Below are 14533 nucleotides of genomic sequence, written 5' to 3' on the forward strand. Positions count from 1 at the left end.
CAAGTTTCATCACTGATTTTTTAATAAGAGATATAGTCTGTTTCTATAAATCCTTCCCTAATAATAGAGTGATCTACTATTTCATTTGCTATGCTCATCCTGTACTTTTATACTTTCCTATCAGGGCCAAATTCTAATCCTTAAGAGCTGCAAGTTGAAATAACAAAAAGCAAAGCCAAACAAAAAAACCAGAGCTCTTTTTAAATATTCCATTTCTTCCCATTATTATTTTGATTTATATTGTTCTACAGAATTATAAAGGAAATGTAAAACCTGACAATTCCATGTATGAGGATTAGAAATAATCTACTTGCCATAACATTGAGTTACTTTGCCTAGGATGTGTTTTTAATCTCTGCCTAGTCATTTCTTCCACCTTAATAAATGGTCATGTTTTTTGGCATTTGTGATCTTCTCTTTTGTAAAGCAGGAGTTTGACATTTTAAATTGAAAAGCAGAGAGAAAGTTGAGATGAGCAGAAATGTCAGTGTGCCCATTTCTTTTACCCATCTTCCTTCTGTAGGAAAAACATTGCAAGAAGAGCAGATTGAAAGGGTGATGTGGCATAAGCTTTAGTGCAGGCGTATTGAGTGAGGATAGTCTTTGTAGAGTGTTCTCTCATACAGGGTGGTGTCACATGACAACCTCTCCCTACTCTTGATGCTTGCCAGTAGGGCTTTTTTATAGAGAGAAGTAACACAAACATTTAGTTGGAGCCAAAATGAATTTTAAACGTCTGCAATTTCCCCTGAAAGATATAGTCAATAAAAGAAAAAGATAGCAGTGTGAAAAAAGAGAAGAATTTATTGTGCTAGGGAAATTACTTTTCTTTTTTTTTCTTTTTTTTACTATGAAAATGCTACATTCTCTCTGGCAGTCATCCTGCCTGTAATACATATATTCAGCTCCAGTAGTCCAAGCTCAGAGTGTATCACAGGCAAGCCGCAAAGCCTGTGTGAACACTATAAGGCAGGACTTCAAATATTACCCAAAGCCTCGTAAATTCCCCAGTAATATGGGAACTTTTATAGGAAATTTATATTTATATATATATATACACACACATACATATGTTCCTAGCTCCACAAAAAGTGGGCAGAAATAGAGAACATCACTGTACAGCGGGTCATTTCTTTAAAAATTGTTGATTTCATTTTTTAAATTAAAGAATACTGTTAATTGAAGCAAACTTAATATCTAGTCAAGGTATGAAAAGTTTCCTTACTGGGAAACAAGATAACAGAATACTGAAGTTTACCAACGGACTAGCGGACAAATGTTTAATTTGCACTCTGCAACAGATAGACTCTTTTTTCTTTGTTTTACCAAAAAAGCATAATTTGCTTTTAAGTGTAAGTGAAAACCTTTTATGGTTTCAATTTTGAAGAATGTTTACTGATATGCATGGTACATGTGTTAATATAAGTGGGTGAAATATATGTGCTTCTCTGTCGGTAATAGTGAAGACACTCAGTGAAAACAAAAGAAATTTGGGATCGGTTTGACAGACTTGATTCCTCTGTGTTTTGTGGCCAGATTTAGATTTGAGTGTGGATTCAGGTTGCTAGAGGTAAACCCTGAGTTCTAGACTGTTTGATAAGATGTTGTTATTAATTATGAGCTCTGACAGGATCTAGTGTCGCACAGTTATTTAAATTAGCAATTGCTTTGTCCTTATAAATGAGTTGTTTTAAGTACATTTCTTTTGCGCTCAGCGCCTCTTATGTTTCCTTTTAGAAATCCCCTTTGCCTTCCTTGCCGCACAACCTTTACCCTAAGTACAAGTTCAGCAGCACTAACCCATTTGCTGATTCTCTACAGTTCAACGCTGACAAGGTTGGATAATGACCATTGTCTTGCCATTGCCTTTTGCCAATGTTTTGTTCTTTGTTGCTACTGTGCCTTTGTCCCAGTTCAGTGTTTACTAAATTTGGGCAAGGACTAAAAAAAAAAAAAAAACAGAAAACTGTGTGTTTGGAGTGGGCATGCAAATCTTTTCTTAAGCACATTTTCTTGCCAGAACCTATTCATTTTTATAGCTGAAATTACATGGCCCTTCTGAAGAGTAAGGGAGAATCGTGAGTCCAATAATGCCTTTCCTATATTTTGGTGTGAGTTGAATTTTCAGATACATAAATTTTTGTTAGTTGCCAAATGTATGAGCTACTTTCACACATAATTTCTTTAAAAACCTTGTATTGGTTTAAATCCTTCTCATACTTATACAAGGTAGTCCTAAAAGCTCTTCTGTTAGTTAATCACTCCATACATAATTGTGTATATGCAGGAGTTTGTTGAATATTCATAAAGTATGTCCGTGTAAATGCCTTATGAGGAAACATGGAACTGTTTCAACATTTGTAAATCTATACTTGGATATTCTCATATTCTGATGAAATTATAAATCCAAAATTGAAACAAAAACTTACAAGAACTTGTATACTATAATTTGATCGTGAAAGGAAGAAAGCTGTTAATTTTTTTCAGGAAGCATTTTATGAATATTCATTGGATTTTTCATGTTATTGTAATATGGATAACCAAAGATGCTATATCTGAAGGAATATGTTTTCTGTTACTGTAGGCATTACAGAATTCAAGTAGAGTTCTCTTCCGTTGTTCCCCAACTAACCCTTTTGCTCCCACACCATTTAAGGTTTGTCTTAGTGTGAAATTTTCACAAGTAAGTGGGTGTGTTACAGTGTGCTGTGTGTGTACGTTATACTTGTGTGCATACATGGCATGGAGTGATTTCAAGTACACTTTGCATTTTTGCCCATGAAGGCTAAATGGTCTTTGTTAAAGAGTTGTATTTTTACTGGTAAATTTTAAGAAGTGTCAACAGCAAGCTAACTTACATGATCTCAGTAAGAATGAGAGTATCAGGGATAATAAAATAGAACATCTAATTACCCCTTTAGTAAATGTAGGCTTGTATTGGCTTTATGATTAATCAGTTATGTTAGGGCACCATTTGATTTCACTCACAGTGTGAAAATGTTCTGCCTAAGTAAGATCCTGAATAGTTTTTAGACAAGCAGGTTTTGTTTGTTTGTTTTTAAGGAAAATAACAGCTCAGAAAAGTTATGCAGAGAGTAAGATCTATAAAATATGCATCCATAAATTTATTAAAATTATGGCAAGTTTATATTAGATTTTGTTCTACTTTTTAAAAATGAAATGGGCTTAATTCATGCTTTCTCACATTTCCCATTGTTAGAGAGGTAAATTTTTAAAAAACTTTTAACCAGAAAAAATTACATGTTCCTTCCTACCCTAGTATGTTTAATGAACCTCCATTGGATCAAATGAAGTTTTTTATTTGTTTGTTCATATTTATTTGTACATTGCTAATTTGAGTGTTTTATGGCACAACACTTGGGAGGATGACAAGGATTCTGTTTCCACTAGTAATTTTTGTCTGCTTGGCCAATGGTATGTAAACCAAACATTTTAATGCAGCAGATTCTGTGACTTGAAAATCTGTTGCCCCTAAGTGTCTATCAATCAGCTCACCTGTGCTTTGCCGGAAAAATAGTAATTCATGTTTGCCAGGATCATTTTTGGGGTAGCTTAGCATCCGAAGTGTTTTCTGAATCATCAAAGAAAGATCACATTCAGTGCCCTGTAGTTTCAATTTTAGGTATATTTTGACTCTTGACACTAATTATTCTTAAGTATTTGTATATGCCTGTCATTTAGTGTGTTCTCAAAGAAATATTTCTTAGTCACAATCTTTTTCCAGATATATACATATAAAACAAAATGAGGTATATCAGAGGAATTTTTATATAGGAAAAAAAAAAAAAGGTGAAACAAAGAAGGAAGGAAAAATGTATGTTTAAGGCATCAGGGACAGCCTGACCGCAATGTTGGAACTTTAGCTGGGTATCTCTGACCCTTGAGTTAGGTACTCTCTGTCTTACTGTAGAAATTGGAGGAGACAACATGATATAATGGAAAGTGCATTGGATTAGGTTAAGAATTAAGCAAAAAGAAGTCTAGTTTCACTGGGTGATTCTGAACAAAATCTTTCACATCTCACAGCCTTGGGTTATTAATCTGCAAAATGAGTAAATGAATAAAATGACTTAAGGGCCTTTCTAACTCTAATATTCTGCTTGATAATCTATAATACAAAAATTTGATCAACTGTGTTTCAATTAAAGAAAAAAAGAACCTGATGATACCAAGTCCTTTTTTTTTTTTTGAAATAAGACTTGTAACCCTAAGTGACAGCAAATATACCAGCCAAACTTTGGGTGTGTATGAAGTATTCAACCCTGTTTTCCCATTTTCCTTTAGGGCTACATTGGTAAGGGGCCGGTGGTTTTGTCCCTTAAAACCAGCCCCCCTGAGATCTGAATTTGTGTGCTCTTTGCTAACAAACTGTCTCCGTGGTAGATGAACCCTGCATGTGCAATGCTCATTTTCATGAATTTGTTACAAGTCATTTTGAGAGAGGATTCAGGTAGAAATAAAAAATTCTTTATATATATTCTCACTAACAAGCTTTGAACTGCTTTGCTTGATTATATGATTAACTTCGTTAATTTTTTTCTAGTTTCTTGGAAGCCTTTTCTAGACCCCCAAAATCTTGCCCAGATAACTTTTGAATGAGATTTTTTCCAAAAAAGGAAGTTTGTACAACTTTTCATCTTAAGTTATTTAAGCCTTTAATTCTTCACCTTGAAATACCATATAACCATTTAATGGATTGTGCTCTGAACATACTATTTTGTTGAGTGTATTTAAACCTTACCTGAATCCTTTCTACCATTTTTTATATATGTATATTTTCCCATTATTTAATATGTGAGATATTTTAAAGCTACTCTTTTTTTTTTTTTTTGACATTGCAGACTTACTTCTTTTCGTTGAGTTTTCCTTCTTCAGACTGCATACCCACTGCATTCTTCTTGTTCCCACAGGCTCCCAGTCAGTCAGAATCCGAGCCAGAAAAGGCTCCGCTGTGCGGTGTGCCTCCGCCCCCTCCTCCAGCATTTGCAGAAATGAGCGAGGATCATGCACAGTCACCGGCAAGTGAAATCTCAGCAGATGTGGACAAAGAGGATGAGTTTGGTTACAGCTGGAGTAAGTTGTCTTTCTGAAATGCATTGACTTACAAGAGGTTAAATTAAAGTAGCTCTGGGTTTCTCAAGGCTTATGTCCTGGATGAATAAGTACGTTTCACCTTCAGTTATACATGCTGCAGTTTTGTGTGGAAAGAACTGCTGTTCGTTATACTTGAATACAGCACACATTCCTGAGGCATGAAATCACGTTCTTCCTTTTTTTAAATCTGCATCCCTGTTCAAGCCCACTTTGCCATTTGTATGAGAGTTAAAAAGGACAGGGCACTCTCTCAGAAGCTGTACTGGATGTGCCATCTCTTGGTCTCGAACAAGTCGTCACCCCCCTTTAGGCCTCAGATTCCTCACTGTAAAATCTATTTGTTGTTGCTGGTAGAACAGCCTTGATGTTAGGTATTTTCTGTACTAAGATGGTAACGTAGTATAATTGTTGAGATAAAAACTTGAGACATTTGGGAAGTTGTTTAACTGCCTCTAAGTTTTAGCCTGGTGGTATCCCCCTTTTTAAAATTCAGTTCCTACATTCCCTGTTGCTAACAGTGAATTAGATAATGTTTGAGGAGCCATAATGACGCATAGGAAGCATTCAAAGGCAGCTGTTATTAGGATCGTGGGTGTGTCTCCGTTTCCTAAGGAAATAAGCCATTTTACAGGGAAACATTAAACATTAAGCTCAAAGTTATGTGTCAGTGCTTTAAAAAGTTTCATTTAAAAATGTAAGTATTTCTTTTAAGAATGCTATGGTATATGCTTTTAGGAAGTACAGAGTACAAAATTTGTGCTGCTAGATTCAAGAAGGAAATCAGGAAATGGCAGTTTATGAAATTGATGCAGTTAAGAATCAATATAGAGTGCATGACATTAGCCAAATAGTAACGTTTTCTAAGAAATGATTTGTAAAGTTTGCAGTTTTCTCAGTGTATTTCTAATGAAATTAGAATGTTTTGCTAATCCATCAAGGTGGCCAGAATGTACTCTGAGGAAAACATCAAATGGAATGTTCATATATTGCCATGTCACAGGCCACCCCAAAACTTAATGGCTTAAGAAAACAAGTTATTATTAATCTGTCAAGGTGCTGTGGTTGGCTGGGCTCAGCTGGGCTGGACCTCCAGGATGGCTCACTCACGTGCCTGGTGATCAGTGTTGGCCACTGGCTGGTCGTTCATCTGGGCCTGGGGCATCTACCTGTGGCCTTGCCCTCTCAGATTAAAGAATAAACTCTACCTCTTGAACATGTGGGATGTGAGGTATGAAAGGTCTCATTTAATGACAGCAGGTACATCAGTGTGTGTGGCCTGATGGCTCTGTGCAATAAGAAAACCCATCCCCTTTATTCTGGATCTTTGTACCGAGCACCATCCAACATGATGTGACATGCCATGTAGATTTTCCTGTGGGAGAAAAGCTTCCACTGACCAGTAAAGACAAGTCCTCTGGATGTTCTGTTCTCTGCAAATGATAAAGTAACTTTCTGTTTTAATCACAGTCTTTTGAGAGTTTGTTAATGTGGATCACTTCTTTGGGCCTGATCACCCCAGGTGAACTGATTAATCAGATACTGTACTCTGCCCCCTGGTTGCAGAGAAATTCCTCAAAGTTTGGGTGCTCCAGGAAACCAGTCTTGACGCCCAGGCCGCCAGTCTATTTAGCGTTTTCTTAACTGCCAAGGATTACATTTTGGTACAAATAATGCCCTTATGATGCCATTCTAAATAACCTTCCGTAGTAAAGCATTTGGCTGTGAATTAGCTCTTACTATCTGTGGGTGTTTTGTTCTTGTTGTGTGTAGAAAATATCAGAGAGCGTTATGGAACCCTAACAGGCGAGCTACATATGATTGAACTGGAGAAGGGTCGTAGTGGTTTGGGTCTGAGTCTTGCTGGGAACAAAGACCGGTCCAGGATGAGTGTTTTTATAGTGGGGATTGATCCAAATGGAGCAGCTGGGAAAGATGGTCGATTGCAGATTGCAGATGAGCTTCTAGAGGTAAGTTCTTGTGGAAAACACTGAATTTACTCTCGCTGAATTGGTGCAATGGAACCATCAGTTTACGGAAAATCCACCCGGGTCTCATATGGTGACTGAGGAAACTACCGCTTCTCTGATAAAATAGATACATTGCAGCAAATTTGGCTCTAGACCAAATCTCTACTAACTACAGCCCTTGTTCCCATTAATTTCCATTAAAAGGTTGTGACTATATAGCACCAGAAACAATTTTTGCCCCAAGACAGTAATAAAGATCGCATTTCAAAAACATTTTTTTGTGTGCTGCATTTTTATTAGGAGCTTTGGAAAAAACCAAATGGCCAATCATGCCCTGGTAATGAGACTGATCCACAGAACCTTCTAGGAGTTGAATCCCTAATGGTAGACGTGATGGGGGTGGGGTGTGGCGGGGTCAGATTTGAGGCTAAATAACAAACACAGTAATTCAGCCCGCCAAGCAAAATAAACTGTGGACCATACTTTACAGTGTTAGAATTGTGTTTGCTTGATTTGTTCGTCCTCGCCTCCTGTAGGCTGGGATCCATGTGTCTTTACGCTGCTTGAACCATGCCTCGTGTGTTTCCCTGTTGGCTAGGAAGGCTCAGTCAGCAGTGGCTAAATGACAGGATGATTGGCAGTTTCCATTAGGTACTGTGCTGCTTAAGCACATTCTGCTGCCTAAACCCTGAATCCCCTGGCACTGCTTCTCCCCAGTGGCCTATTCCCAGGCCTTGAGTTTTGAGATTAATTAGGAGCTATGACAGTCAGGGCCTTCCCAGGATGATCTGTGCGGGTCACAGGTGCTTCCACAGAGCCCTTGCTTGGTACAAAGCACTCTAGAAGCTTGTCGCCTGCCTGAATACTGTCCTTATAGTCAGTCCAAGTGGTGCCTCTTTAGTCCATGGAGATCAGACTACATGCATGTTATTTTAATGTTGGCTTTAAACACGAGCTTTTCTTTTCTCACCATCAAAGTCAGGTTCATGTTCTAGGAAGAAAAATATATATAATATTTTAGAAGGAGAAACAAATGTGCTTTTCATTAGATAGGATGATCAAAATTTGTGAAATTAAAATTCTAGGTTCAATTAATGATATTTATTTCTCATAGATCAATGGTCAGATTTTATATGGAAGAAGTCATCAGAATGCTTCATCGATCATCAAATGTGCCCCTTCTAAAGTAAAAATAATTTTTATAAGGTGAGCATTTTTTTCTGGTTTATTAAGTATTTTTCCTTTGCCTTTCAATTCTGAATTCTTTTGAATGAAAATAAAACATATATAAATGTGTGAGTGTTGTAGTTCCAGGTCCCAGAATTTTCTCTAATAATCTGAGTCTTCAAGCTAAAGAATGAAAATCATATGAATGCTCATGATATGATAGGTCAGTGCTTTTTTCCTTTAGAAGTAAAGATGCAGTGAATCAGATGGCCGTATGTCCTGGGCATACAGTGGAACCTTTGCCTGCTACCTCAGAGAATCTTCAGAATAAGGAGGTATGTAGCTTATGTTTGTTTTTCTGGGAAGAGTTGCTTGATACACCACTTATTAATTCAGCTAACAATTATAGAACTCTTGCAGGGATATAAAAGATAAGTAAGTCATAGCCTTGGCACCCAAGATGTTTATACTCTAGTATAAGAAACACTCATGTAAATAAGCACACCACTTACATGAAGGCTACTAGTAGAGTCTAGTAGCAAAGGGAATAATGAAGGTAGAAAAGGAGTTGACAGTTTTACCTCTGTAGGGAAAGCGAGAGTAAGACTTCATAGGGGAGGTTACACATGAAGTGTATATTGGAAGTAGATGACTTGGGGGCCATAAACATTGCAGGCAGAGCACATGGATTGAGGAATGGCCTGGAGGCTCTGGCAAATGAAGAGAATTGATGACTGCAGAGTGTTACTAACAGTGGGAGGCAGGGAATGGGTAGGGTCGGATCATGGGGATCATGGTGCAGACTTTGTCTTTGAGCCCATGTCTTTGCAAATTCAAAGAATGAAAATTATATTTTTAAAAACTTCTCTGGAAATGGTGCAGAGAAAAATCACAGGTTGCAGGGCAGAGAAGTTAAGTTAAAGGGAGTAGGAACATTATTGGAGTAGTTCAAGGGATAGATAATGAGGGCCTGAACGAATGCAAAAAAAAAAAGAGAGAGAGAGAAGAAGAAGTGGTTATGTCAGATATTTAGGACCCAAATTGACATTACTTCATCCCTAACTAAATATATATACTCAGTGAGGAAAAATGACTGGTTGAGAATCTGTTTATCCAACAAATATTTCTTGAGTATCTGCCTTGTAACAGGTTCTGTGTTTTGGGCTGAGAATAAACTGGTGAAGGAAACAGACAAGAGGTATGAGGCTTCCAGAGATCTGACTTAGTGACTCGATAGATGGCTAACTTTCACTACAATAAAAAAGAGAAGCAGATATTTGTAAAAAAAAAAAAAAAAAAAAATAGAGAACATTCTCTCTGAGGCAGTTTAAGAATGAAGTGCCTGTTGGAAAGCCTGGTAGGAGTGTCCATGGCGACGGCTGGTGTAGAGTTTAGAGATGAATCCCCAGAGATGCCGACTTGGGAGCCGTGGGAGCTGAGGCTCTGGCCTCTGGGGAACCTTTAGAGAAGAAGAGGGCCCAGGTCAGAAATGTGTAGTATCAGCAGTAAGGAGGAAGGCTGACAAAGAGAGGTCAGAGATGAAGAAGAACCAGGCGGGCATGTTGCACAGCAGCTGAGGAGAGCCCCGTTGAGAAAGGGTATATTCCACAGCCTTGAATACTGCAGGGAGCTCAAGTGAGGAGGTGAATAGAGTTCTTTGGATTTCCCAATTAGGAGATTATTAGTGGTTTTGAGAAAGCAAACGATGGGTAAGAAATTAGAAGAGACGAGGCGGTGGCTAGAGGGTGACAAAAAATTGAGGTTTTGGTGGGAGTTTTGTTTTGATTTGGAGATGCATTGGATACATGTTTAGAATGAGTAAAAGGAGATAGGAGAGAGTGAAAAGCTTAAAATTAGAGGAACCATGGTAACTCTCAGTGGGAAAAGGCATAGCAATGGAAACGCTCTTCCCTAAATTAATATCTATACATTGGGTTTTTCTGTACATAAGATGCAGAAATCATTGTCTCATGCTGGTGAACTAACTCACTGATCATAATGGTGAACTGAGTCAAGTGGTTTTTCAAGATTATAAGGGAGAAAATTTTATTTTCATATGAATTGTACCAAATACGTCCCTTAAGAAAATGGATTTTAATAATTTTCAGGTAAAACATTTAATAGCTCCTAAATACACTTGATGACTAGCACGGTAAAGCATAGTGAATGGTGCCTCTGCTGGTGTTCTGTGTTTCAGCGCTTACACCATTTGGAGCTGGGTTGTTGTTAGATAGCACTGTGGAGTAAACCCAGGCAGTCTTGAGGAGCACCTTGTGTCTTTGTGCTCCATAATAATTGCCGTCTAATCGCACCTCATTCGTATTTTAAAGAGAATATAATGTTCATAAATGTCATGAAATAATAAAATAGTAATAAGGAATTACAGCGTATGAAATAATTTTGATTAAGTAGCCCCTGTATTTAAACAAACAAAACTGCATAACACTCAGTTGCCTATTTTGTCATTTCTTTCCCTCTGTCAGGCTGGACCGAGCGTTACTACTTCCGATGCAGCTGTGGACCTCAGTTCGTTTCCAAACGTGCAGCATCTGGAGCTTCCCAAGGTAAATCTGCTTTGAATTGGAGTGAAATGATGTGACTGCCTTGACACTGGTGTTTTAATTCACTGGTTCTCAAAGCTGGGCTCCAGACCAGCCGCGTCAGCATCAGCATCACCTGAGAGCTTGTTAGAACTCCAGCTGTGTGGGCCCACCCTGACCTCCTGAATGAGTAGCTTTGGGGGGTGCGCCCGCATCTTGTGTTGTAGTAATAAGCCTTCTCTGTGATGCCAGTGTGCGCTAAAGTTTGAGAACCACTGTGCTAATTGATACTCGGGCAGGGACCCAGCTTTTCCTGCCTTTATGATTATCCCAAGGTATGACATTTAGTGATCTCTCCTTTGATTTATTTACCAAGGACCTGCTATGGAGGAAGTAAAAAGAATAAAGAAACGGAAGTTATAGTCTTTGTCCTTCGTGAAACCGAAAGCTCAAATAACTAGAAATCTCACCGATAGGCATCCTTGAGGTATTGGCTTTTGCAAAGATCTGAGCCTTAGGTTCAAGTGACCACTTTAAAGAAGTGGTTTGTTGAACAGAAACCTATCAGTGTTTTCAAGTGCTGCAGGCTCATGCTGGAATGCAGGTGGGCAGTGGATGAACAGAGTAGAAGCAGAAAGAGTAGTGACATGCTCAGGGAAGAGGAGAGGAAGGGAGGAGGTAGGGTGGTGGGATAGAGGGATGGAACATGAAATGCTGCAGCAGAAGGGGTGCTTCCTCTGCGACCCCCCAGCTCCAAGTCAGCCAGGGCAGCAGAGGCAGTCTATCTGGATTGAATCTTTGTTTCATCAGGTCCAGACTTCACACATGGTGTGGTCTTGCTTTGCCTCCATTTTCTTACCTGTAAATTGGAGGTGATAGTATTACCTCTGATAATGTTGTAATTATAAAGATTAAGTGAGTTGTCTATAAAGTGGTGGGCATAAAGCCTGGCATGTGATCAGATTTCGTTAAGCATTTAGTGGAAAAAAATACTGTGACTCTTCTTGGTTTGATTTCTTTTTTAAAAAATAAATAACTCTACAAAAATGGATTGCTCTGGTCTTATATGTTTAAGAAAAGTCATCGTGGGCAGTTTGTGTTGTGGGTAGAGGGAAAAGAAGTTATTAAAGCTTTTTCCATCAGGAAGTCCATACACTTCCATTCAAGAATCCCTCATTCTATTGCCATTTAAGAGAGAGTCGTTTGAGGCAGCACGGGGAGAGGGGACTGGATATTCTAATGGAAGTCTCTGAGTTTGTATAAAGGAGTACGACGAGAATGGATGTTAGGTAAACAACCAGCAAATGCCCTCTGTACTTAGTAAAGTACTTTTCTGACTACAGTTAAGTGAATAGACAGTAATAGAATCAAATCTCAGAATTGAGTACATACAGTCATGGTAGATACAGAGTATTACTTATTCAAACAAATATTTATTTGTAGTAGGAAAGAGCATTGGTGTGGAGTGTCCCAAATAGAGGGTAGCTCAGTTTTTTACGTTTGGCATCAGCATTGAGACTTGTCAGTCTCGTAGCACGTTGACCTTCCTATTCACTGTGCCTGATTCTTTGACCCCTAGATCAGAGTTCGGGGTTTCAAAATGCTGGCAAGTTTAGACACTTTATCTGAAGTCAGTTTGATTATATCCTGTAGAGTTATAAGTAGAAGGAATGCGTGTGTGATAACAACACTTGTGCATAGTGTGTCAGGCTTTTAAGCCTTTTCTTAATGCACTTGATCCTCACAGCAAACTTGTAGTTGGCAAGAATTATTTTCCCTTTTTTTGGAGATAAGAAAATTGAGGTTAAGAGATGTTAGGTAACCTATCCAAATTTCTATAGCTAGCCAGAAAGGAAATTACAGCTGAGCTCTGCTTTCCCTGAAAGTGTGTGATTTTCTCTGTATTATACACGTGAAAAGAGCAGTGGCAGAGAGGAGGCACAGTGACAGTCGGAAAGTCGTCAAGCATTAATCACCATTGCAAAGCCACAGTGTTGATAATCTTTAAAATGATGGTGAAGCCTTATCTCACTGTCGTGATCTTAAATGTCTGGTGGCAACCTTGGCTCTCATGTAAACATTTCAGAGAAACCATGGCGAGATTCCCTTTTCTCTCTTTTGCTTTCCATCTCCCTAGGTGCAAACTATAATGAGAAATGTTGCTAGCTCTAACCAGAATGAAATGTGTAAAACCCTATGGTAATTTTGTTCACGTAAACGTTAAGAAAAGGTAAAACCCAATGTTATGGAACACTTGGTTTTCATAAAAAAAAAGTGTGGAAAATATAGACAGAAGTAGGTGTAGCTCTTCTAGCTTTGGCAGGTTTTCAGTGCACGTCTTTGGGTTCAGAGTTGAGAGAATTTTCACTCTGCACCACATCAGAACACGAGTATTTGAAGTAACCAGTCTGGGTATTCAGGTCCAGAAAGGACAGAGCATGAGCAGTCATGGCAGTCTGTCTGCTAAAGGAGGAAGGACAGCAGAAAGGGATGAAGGGGCCAGTGTTAGCGGTTATCTCTAAGCTGTAGGCCAGAAAGACGAAGAAGGAGGAGACTTTGGTGTTGAATCACTTAGTTAGCCAGTTACACAGAGCTAAATTCTCAGACGTTGTACAGTCATTAAATTGTTGAATATATTTTAGTTCTCTGGATATTTTGTTAGAGTTACTAGAGATATGTTACTGGATATATATGCTAAAGATACTAGAGATAGTGGACATATGGGAGGAATGAAAACATTTGACTATTTATTTGATGGAGGAGAATTTAATCCCATTAAAATAATTGAAAGTTTGCTTAAGAAAAGAAGAGATTTCTAATAGTGGATTTTAGAACAGTTTTAATTTCTTTTCTAGCCCTTGGGTAAGAAGACAGTGTTCAGAAGTTTCGGTCACATACCTTTCCATTTGGATAAATTTGATCAGTTTCACGTTTTCTGAGTGTTTCTGTTTTTGCTTCTCTAGGATCAGGGGGGTTTGGGCATTGCCATCAGTGAAGAAGATACTCTCAGCGGGGTCATCATAAAGAGTCTAACAGAGCACGGGGCAGCAGCCAGGGTGAGGCTTCCCCCTTCTCACTCTCAGAAAGTGGTGGGGAGGGAATTCTTTCTGTAAATTCACTCAGAATCTTCCATGTTTCCATCTAGGATGGACGGCTCAAAGTTGGAGATCAGATCTTGGCTGTAGATGACGAAGTAGTTGTTGGCTATCCTGTTGAAAAGGTACTTTTCCAAAAGAAAGCAGATGATACCATAAACTCATCCTTGGGCATGGCTAAACGTGTGTGTGTGTGTGTGTGTGTGTGTGTGTGTGTGTGTGTGTGTGGTCAGTCATAGGGAATCAGAGCTGTGTAGCTGTATTAGACAGATATCTGCAAGGAAGAGAAGAGATACTTTGGAACTTATTTAATTTCTACTTTCTGCTTTCCAATTAAGATGATGTTAAGGTATTTTTTGTTACCTGATAAATTCAGGGTTCAGTCAGCATTTTTGATAAATATCATTTCAGTTTTTCCTTAGGAAAACTTGGAACTTCTAAACAAAGGTCAACTTAGTATTAAGACTAAAGGAATGTTTTTTAATGGATGTTTGCTCCTATAAAATATCCACTATGTATATTGCTTTATAGACAGATTTTAAAACTCAACCATTAAATGTATAACTTTTATTGGGGTTAAACAGTTATTTGTGCCTGAGTTTCTTCCTCCTCAAAAGTGATGTTAATACTGTACTTACTAGGAGTCTCA

At 38.3% G+C, this 14533-nt stretch overlaps 1 protein-coding gene across 17 annotated transcripts in view; it reads left to right on the forward strand.

Annotated features, from left to right (window-relative positions):
• The window catches only part of MPDZ (multiple PDZ domain crumbs cell polarity complex component), a 362584-nt gene that overhangs the window by 327237 nt on the left and 20814 nt on the right, over positions 1-14533 (forward strand). For 10 of the 17 annotated variants that reach the window (XM_059924722.1, XM_059924725.1, XM_059924723.1 and 7 more), the window contains 9 exons: positions 1738-1836; positions 2585-2656; positions 4932-5094; positions 6886-7082; positions 8197-8288; positions 8494-8584; positions 10733-10813; positions 13753-13845; positions 13935-14009. In XM_059924722.1, the coding sequence (XP_059780705.1) occupies positions 1738-1836; positions 2585-2656; positions 4932-5094; positions 6886-7082; positions 8197-8288; positions 8494-8584; positions 10733-10813; positions 13753-13845; positions 13935-14009 (963 nt within the window). The remainder of the gene's footprint in view (positions 1-1737; positions 1837-2584; positions 2657-4931; positions 5095-6885; positions 7083-8196; positions 8289-8493; positions 8585-10732; positions 10814-13752; positions 13846-13934; positions 14010-14533) is intronic. The other 7 variants (XM_059924735.1, XM_059924737.1, XM_059924736.1 and 4 more) reach the window with 3 other exon arrangements.

Source organism: Balaenoptera ricei, chromosome 6 (assembly GCF_028023285.1).
Source record: "Balaenoptera ricei isolate mBalRic1 chromosome 6, mBalRic1.hap2, whole genome shotgun sequence".
Taxonomy (NCBI): domain Eukaryota; kingdom Metazoa; phylum Chordata; class Mammalia; order Artiodactyla; family Balaenopteridae; genus Balaenoptera; species Balaenoptera ricei.